This window comes from Bradysia coprophila, unplaced genomic scaffold (assembly GCF_014529535.1).
Source record: "Bradysia coprophila strain Holo2 unplaced genomic scaffold, BU_Bcop_v1 contig_297, whole genome shotgun sequence".
Classification (NCBI taxonomy): Eukaryota; Metazoa; Arthropoda; class Insecta; order Diptera; family Sciaridae; genus Bradysia; species Bradysia coprophila.
Window position 1 is genome coordinate 6,776,544 of NW_023503555.1, and position 7,771 is coordinate 6,784,314.

Genomic DNA, 7,771 nt, shown 5'->3' on the forward strand with positions numbered 1-7,771 from the left:
ATTTATTTGTGAACGCAGAGGTTGTGTAATCTGACACACAATGTTATTGGATTTTATGTTATGATTATTATTAAATATTTAAATCGAATTACTTACTGCGTCTAATTTTATTCGATTAGTGGAAGAGTTTGAATGGTTTGGCTGTCTACCATATAGAGCATTAAAGAAATTTCGAATGAAAGAACAGTAGAGAGATGAATATTCAAATGTTGCATTCGTAGAAATCGAATCTACTACTTCTTTCGTTCTAATTAATTTCAACAGATTGACACAAAATCTTTTACTTCATTAGTTTGAACATATATATTTATTTTGCTATTTAAGACCGCACTAGCTAAAACTAATTTCAACAATTTTACAAACAAAATATCAGATCGAAGATCCATGTACGAAAAGTGGAAATCCACACGAAAAGGGGAAAGTTTGAGGTCTTCGCTTGGGATATGTGCTCTAGTCATGGCTGGTGTCAGCAGCAAATGTACAGGGGGAAGTTCGGCGACTCAACTTTCATAGACCGTATACAGAGATACGTTGCGTGGTAGCTTCAAAGATTTGAATTTGGTGACTGCAAAGGTTGTTGACTGACTAAATAAATTGGACATCGAAATACGGGAGAGAGAGAGTGGAATTAATGAGGGATTCTCATGAAAAACAGTCTGCTGAAATCTGACGCAGTTTCCAGTAGAATTCAAAGGAGACACTTCCCATACAAGTTTGGTGTCATTGTAAAGCTGAGACCTAGCGATCAGGAGAAAAACAGCCTTTTGATGCTTTCGTTGCTTTTCGGATGCGGAATGACTAGAATTTTGAAACCATTATAGGGTTTATGCACAGAAAGTACGTGTCATTAATTACTCTAATGACATCCTAGACGATCTTTTACGCTTCGTGTACATACCTGGAGAAATTTCCACAAGTAATTTGCATGTTTCCGGTTTTAGATCACCTCCCTCCAGCCAAGAGACGAGAAATTGTTTTTGGCTTCTAGGGTCCAATACCTTTCTAGGCACACATAAAAAAAGTCCACTAGAAGATGTGTACGACTTCGGTAGGTTGTCGGCTGAAAATTCCAAAAAAGTTCTTCGGATTTTTTTTTCTTCAGAATTTTACGAAATTGTCAGAATTTTTTAAAAAATAAGCCCTGTTTCCCGGTGGCTCAGTGTGATTACAAAAACTTACGTATATTTGAAATTCTGTATCACTCGAGCCGCTGCACTTGACAAAATAAAAACTTTCAAATAAGGACGTAATCTATTACCCGATTAATAATAAAAACAACCTTTGAACTATGCAATTATAAATATTACATTTTCATAGAACTGTTTTTTCTAAGGGATTGATAAGAAATGCTTATTAAGCACTCTGAACTAATTTCAGAGTAAACACGGCTCTGTTGCTCTCTGTCAATAAAAATAATCAGTTTGTTGAGGGCAAAAAATTAACCGAAACATAACATCTTACATAACGCTATATTGCTTTTTTAAAGATTCAATGGTAGTTATCGTTCAGATAGAAGTAATTAAAGCATTCGCAAATCACTCAAACGGCTTAATGACTATTTCGTTATTAGAAGTCGAGTTGAACAGTTCAGTTTAATAGCATCAAATAAAACTTTGATATAAAGAAATAGAACGTCTCAAAATGAGCAACAACATTGTGTTGAGTTTCGTGGTCTTGCTGGCTATTTCGTTTGGTGAGTTTTACTTCCAATGAATATACAAAGTGTCTCGTTATTCCAGGATGGTTGGGGGCACAAGGATTTTAAATCAATTTCCTTCCTCCATCCAACTAAATCGAATAGCTTGCACTATTGCAGTTAGAATTTAAACAATTTTTTTCCCAATTCGGTTTACAGTTCATTCCTTTCCAAAGTTGGAAGGAAGCGATGAAAATGCACAGATAGCCAAGTTGATGTCCGTAATGAAGAACCTGAATGTAACTTCGCTCAAAGGTATTGCTTGTAGTTCGAAAGTTCGAAAAACGGATGAGACGTGAGTGTACGTTTTTCGAACTTTTGACATTTTTATTATCCTTTCGAATTTTTTATTGTATAACTTTCGATTTCTGAGCTTAAAATAATTGACGAACTATCACATTTTCGTTTTCAAATACATAATTTCTAGACCCACACATTTGACAGTCTTCGTATTGAATTACTAAGATGTTGAATGGTTTTTTCCATGACTAGGGAGGGAAAATGGACTTTCCGTGCATAGGGAAAAGTCTTTCCCTACTTCGTCAAGGAAAACGTCATACTACAATCGGGAAATAATTTGATATTTCGTATCACGATGAGTAAAAGTACCTCGGGCTAAGGCCCTCGGACACTTTTACTCATCGGAATACGAAATATCAAATTCCTTCCCCTGTACAGTAATATACTATTGGTTTTTGTCTCAAGAAAAAACTAGAAAAAATTTAACAATTTCATTCATTATAACAGCTGTTCGAATCTGAGAAAAATCGACAAAATATATCGCCAAAATATTAAGAATCGCCATAAGGAATCGAGAAAAACTAAATTTGATAACTCAAGGCGACGATTCTCGTATTTTCGTAGATCAAAATATTCATAACTTTACAGTTGCATGTAATCTCATAAGAACTGTCAAATTACGTAACGAATTCCAGGGGGGTCGTACTACTCCTTATTTTCCTTAATTTCCTTATTTTTGTAAAAACATCCTTTTTCCTCCTTATTTTCATGAAAATTCCTTATTTTTAGATAATTTTGCTGAAAAAAACTTTGATTTTTTTAAGAAGCGTAAGCTTTTTAAAAAAAAACTCTGCGCGGCTGAATACTAACAGCACCATACATAGTCTTTTAAATTTCGCCAGAATGCACAACTGTGTTGTTCTGATTTATCTCATTGTACGTCAAAAATCTCTGGAGATGTTGATCTACACTCTTTCGTTCAATAATCAATATACGCCCACTATCAGTATTTTCTAATTATTTGAAGAAGAAGAAAAAACGAATACTACCTAACTAATTCGAGAATTGAAACACTTGAGGATTTAACTTTTTTGTTACTACTTAACCACACCCTTGCTTCATATTCGTTTTATGATAAATGTCATTACCTCGACCTAATAAGATCTAGAGATTTAGTGCCACTCTCTCTTGGTTTTGGCATTTTCAATTTCCGGATGTATAATACGTATAAACGTTAGTCTGTTTAATCTCAATGATATTATAGACAAGATCATTATGTTTTTACAATCTTTAATGATTGAGGCACTTTCTTAATGATAAGATGTCCTGTCCCCGCAAACTAGGACAGTTCTTAGCGCTAATGGAAAAAAGGTTTTATTCCCGGAAACAAATTGTTTACAGAAACTTTCAGAAAATTCACTTACAGAAAATTTCCAGTTTTACATGACAATTTCGGAACTTTCTCCAATTTCGCTGGAACAAGGTTCTTGAGTTCCCGCACTTTTTTCATCTGCGGTTCTTTGTAATGACTACCGCTTATTCAAAGAACTCTTGTGTTTCACGACAACGCTTTTTGCTCATAAGCGAAAAGCTCGACTGTCAATTTCAATTCATTCAATCATATGGTTTTGATTCTACGGTTCACTCCAAATCCATGTTCAGCTATTAAACCCATTATTAAATCCACTGATTAAATGAAGAGTATTTAGAGCAATAGCAAAAGTGAAAGCTGATCTAAACATGAAATAATGAAAGCATTGATACAACATCTGCGTATCAGTAGCAGTATCAGTAGTATCCACCTAAAAACATTCTTCGGAACCACTGTTTTTTCCTTAAATTAAACTAAACATTTCCTTATTTTAACCTTATTTTTCTGCTAAAACCTCCTTAATTCCTTAATAAGGCATGTCATTTTTGAGTGCGAGGTCTGGAATTGTTACTGAAGCTTCACACAGCGACGTACATCGAATTTCTCTGGTTCTATGTCAAATGTCTGTATGTAAGGCCAGTTAAAGTTACGAACGCTACGAGAATCTACGTTTAGTTAAGATTTTTAAATTGTAGCGATTTGACTTTGACTTTTTTAAATCGCCAAAATGAGACCAAGAAACATCGTCTAAATGAGAAGAATCGCTAACATTTTTTGGTGATATTTCACGGTTATCATAAAAGATAGGCAAATTTATATGAATCTGAATTACGAGCCAATATTTATATTATTCGATTTGATTTTTCTAGCCTTATCAAAATTGAAGGATAAGTCCGGTGAAAGTGGTGAAAGCGATGAATCGGTGGAAGGTTATATAGACATGTTTTTCGACTTAGTTTTCGAAGAAGACGACAGCAGTGAGGAGAATACGGACTTGGCATTCGGTCCCGATTTCGATCCAAGTCAATTTTTTGCACTTCTAAGCAATGATGTCGAAAGATCATTCCAACGAAAGTGTAAGAAAATATCTGGAAGTGATGAGACGTTCGGCAAAATTAAAGCAGCTAGCAAAGATTTGGGACAATGTCTGAAGAGCTATGTGAAATCAGAAGAAATGCGAGCAGCATATTCAAACTTGAAGAGCGAAGAAGACTTCCATACACTCATCAAAACGTGAGTTCTTTGCCAAATGGTTCTAAAATCTCCGATTTTAATCTTTCTCAACCAAATATATCAAAAGATTGTGCCGTACGCGCCATGTTGCATTCAAATGTGTCGACAATTCCATGGAAGTAAATGCACAGTGCTCGTTCCCAAGTGAAATTGAATTCGATAACTCAATTCGCCGGATTGTTTACGGTCTGTTAGATGTAACTTGTGCAAACGATGGAAATGACTTCATATCATTGATCACCGGACAGGGGCGCCAGTGCCTCCAGGAAAACCTAAACGAACTCAAGACGTGCCAATACAAAGAGATACATGCTATTCTGAAAGGATTGATTGTTAAACTAATTGAGTACGAGAGATTCGAATGGAAAATGGACGCAGATGACTGCAAGTGAGTGAATTCTTGCTAATTTCCATTTTTTTTTACTGTTTGCCTATTTTAACATAAACTTCTAATTTGCAGATCCCTCGGCGAGATACAGAGTTGCTTCGAATCGGCTGTTGAAAATTGCGTTGAAGCTAATCCGAAAAATTACGTTACTTCGTTCTATCAAGTCCTTTATAACGAAACGGAATGTGCTCAAATTACACCTATTCAAGCCGGGCTTTTGAATTGAATTTTGAATGAATTCACGATCAAATAATATTTCGATTCGTTGATGTCATTTTGTATGATTTTTACGATGATAAATACAGAGAATTGAAGAACAATAACGCGAAAATTTGAAGTTTTATACATTAGGTTACCAAAGTTTGGTGTATGGGATGTATTCCTAGCCTTCGGTTCGAACTTCCCTACACCCCTCAACAAAAATGTCTCAGCAAGATAGTAATGCACTATTACACGCTACCGTCTGGTAATAGGATATTACTTCCGAGGCTCCAAGTTGTGTATTTGATAAGTGGGGTGTTACAGCCCGACCCAAAGGGGAGGGGTGTATTCCCCACTTGTCAAATAACAACTTGGAACCTCGTAAGTACAATGCTTTACGTGATTAGGCAATGTAAATGAAAATGAAACATGCCGTAACACGTAAACAATTTTTACGTGCTTCTGGCCCCTCGGGTCGGGCCATAACATCCCCACTCGTCAAAATAAAAACTTGGAGCCCACGGACGTATTGTACTATTAACAGTCACAAACAGTGATGTATGCCGCACTTTATCGCGCTCTGGAATGTAATAGTAATTTATGACACCGAGTTATAAATGCTTTTTAGGCACTAGATGTGTGCCTACATAAGCATTTATCTCCTCAAAAAGGCCAACGAAAGTTTTACTTTTCATCGTCCAGGTAGCGGTAGAGCGATGCACTCACGCCCTATATGTCACGGGTTCGACTACCGTGTCAGACATAGTTCATAGGGTTTTTCCAAATCGCAAATGATTAGTCTCGGCTGTTAGTTACCACTAGTCAGCTCTACCGACCGTAATAGGGCTCTAAGAAAACAACGAAAAATGCTGAACACAGTTATCATACGTCACATGCGTAAGTCACAATCGTGATTCTAAAAATGTCAACCACTAGCGACACCTATGTTCTAATAGATGAATCATATGATTCACAATTGTAAAAATCTCTCGAAAATATGGGTAATACACAACAGGCCCATTGGCGGCTTAGGTGCTTGGAAAGCATCAGCCTTCCTGCCCATCTTATCCTATCCTACTGTTCATCACTGAGTTGGAGAAATAAAGTGTTTTCCTTCATTCGCTTTCTATGTAACATTTACTCGTAGATATTCTAATAGTCCATTGCCAATTCGCAACGTTAAAAATCCTTCGGCAGATTGACAGTAAATAATGTAACACGTAACACTTACTGGCAATGGAAATCTAATTCAGTCAAATCAAGTTATCACAGATATATTATCAGCGACGATACTTGCGTCAAAGACTCTGAATGCTACATTGAAGCTAAAAGCTAGATAATGGATCATTCGAAAAATACGCAATTTTTCTTCAGTGTTGTCATCAAAATAAAATCTTAAATAACTCGAAAAATACCGCGCTCTGCGAAGTTAAAACTAAGTTCTGCCCCCAAAGGGTCCCCTTGAATAGGGTAGAGCGCGCATTTGAGATATTTAAGATTGAATTTTGATGACAGCATTGAAAAATATAATAAATGAAATCAGAAACAAATTGTTGGTTGCATATATTTGCCGCTGGTTAGTTGTTTTTTGGTTGGTTTTGGTGTCCAGACAACGTCTACCGAAACAAATCGATCAAACTTTACTTGTTAAATTTGAGTTCTTCATTTTGTATAGTCGTCGGTACCACGCTAATCGTCAATATCTTTTGATTTACCACTAGACAATCACCAGACTAATTTTGTTCGACACAGAAACTAATACTAATCAATCGGGAGATCAATAGCACTGTCAAATTCTGAGATATCGAACCAATTCATCAGTTCCTTTAGAGTCTCAGGCAAAATTCCTATCAACAAAAAATAGTTCAGTAACTGTTTTGTACCATACGATCGACTCAAATTTTAAATTAAAAATTAAATAACCTTCTTCTTCTTCAACACCGTCTACACATGCAGCTTCACTGCCTTCTTCTGTTGTGACTTCAACAGAGACATTCTCCGCCCCGGAGTTACTGCTACTGTCAGATTCGTTACCACCTATGTCAGGTCCCGCACCGGTTTTGCCACCTTCGTCAACACCACTACCAGATGCGTCACAATCCACATTATAAATACAGTTTTGGCTGGGTAATTTATAAGTATTCCCGTTTTTCACCAAAAATCCATTATTAACGGCGAATCGCAATATTTCCGTGACTTCCCGTGCGACAAGATTGGTCGGCTGGCCGGTATAGTTGCTTATGTAGTCAGATATTTCGGTTTCGGTTGCATTATTTTTCAACATTGCTAACGCATTGGATACGGTCTGTCCATTTAATTTTATAATTTCTTGTAGCTCATCTTCGCCATAATTGATTTCCATATTTTGTGTGGTAAAATTTTACAAGATAAAAATCAGAATTAGAAACACGGCTGACGGTTGTGACTGTCGATTTCTTTACAGACTAGTCTCTAGCCTGCTGTTTTACGTTGGGAAAAACTGGTAGTCACCATTTGTTGCAATTGAAGGTGCAAGGTGCATTATTTGGTTGGGTGTTTCAAATTTTGCGAATTTTAAGGTCGCTATGGCCTGTGTGTGGAAAACGTAAATCATCGAAAACTCTGTCCGGGCATGTGGGCTGTTGTCGCACCCGAAAAAGTT

General features: G+C 36.5%; 2 protein-coding genes and 1 long non-coding RNA gene across 3 annotated transcripts; 1 reads left to right on the top strand and 2 right to left on the bottom strand.

Annotated features, from left to right (window-relative positions):
- Window positions 1-290: 290 nt before the first annotated feature.
- Window positions 291-1,222, bottom strand: LOC119078913. Its single transcript, XR_005088084.1, has 3 exons — window positions 1,180-1,222; window positions 899-1,060; window positions 291-798 (listed from the first exon to the last, which is right to left on the bottom strand). It is a non-coding gene; the product is annotated as an uncharacterized LOC119078913 (long non-coding RNA).
- Window positions 1,223-1,514: 292 nt separating this feature from the next.
- LOC119078912 lies at window positions 1,515-5,252 on the top strand. Its single transcript, XM_037186643.1, has 5 exons — window positions 1,515-1,693; window positions 1,856-1,951; window positions 4,178-4,541; window positions 4,609-4,929; window positions 5,002-5,252. The coding sequence occupies exons 1-5, from the start codon at window positions 1,642-1,644 to the stop codon at window positions 5,153-5,155; spliced, it is 987 nt and encodes a 328-aa protein (XP_037042538.1). The 5' UTR covers window positions 1,515-1,641; the 3' UTR covers window positions 5,156-5,252.
- Window positions 5,253-6,686: 1,434 nt separating this feature from the next.
- LOC119078914 lies at window positions 6,687-7,563 on the bottom strand. The gene is made up of 2 exons (XM_037186645.1): window positions 7,054-7,563; window positions 6,687-6,977 (listed from the first exon to the last, which is right to left on the bottom strand). The coding sequence occupies exons 1-2, from the start codon at window positions 7,490-7,492 to the stop codon at window positions 6,892-6,894; spliced, it is 525 nt and encodes a 174-aa protein (XP_037042540.1). The 5' UTR covers window positions 7,493-7,563; the 3' UTR covers window positions 6,687-6,891.
- Between the last annotated feature and the right edge of the window lie 208 nt (window positions 7,564-7,771).

Excerpts from the sequence above, each read along its gene's own strand:
- LOC119078912 (XM_037186643.1), top strand. The coding sequence starts at position 1,642 with ATGAGCAACAACATTGTGTTGAGTTTCGTGGTCTTGCTGGCTATTTCG. Across the intron at positions 1,694-1,855 it reads CTTGCTGGCTATTTCGTTTG|TTCATTCCTTTCCAAAGTTG; the intron begins GTGAGTTTTACT and ends TTCGGTTTACAG. Across the intron at positions 4,542-4,608 it reads TTCCATACACTCATCAAAAC|ATTGTGCCGTACGCGCCATG; the intron begins GTGAGTTCTTTG and ends ATATATCAAAAG.
- LOC119078914 (XM_037186645.1), bottom strand. The coding sequence starts at position 7,492 with ATGGAAATCAATTATGGCGAAGATGAGCTACAAGAAATTATAAAATTA. Across the intron at positions 6,978-7,053 it reads CGGTGTTGAAGAAGAAGAAG|GAATTTTGCCTGAGACTCTA; the intron begins GTTATTTAATTT and ends TTTTGTTGATAG.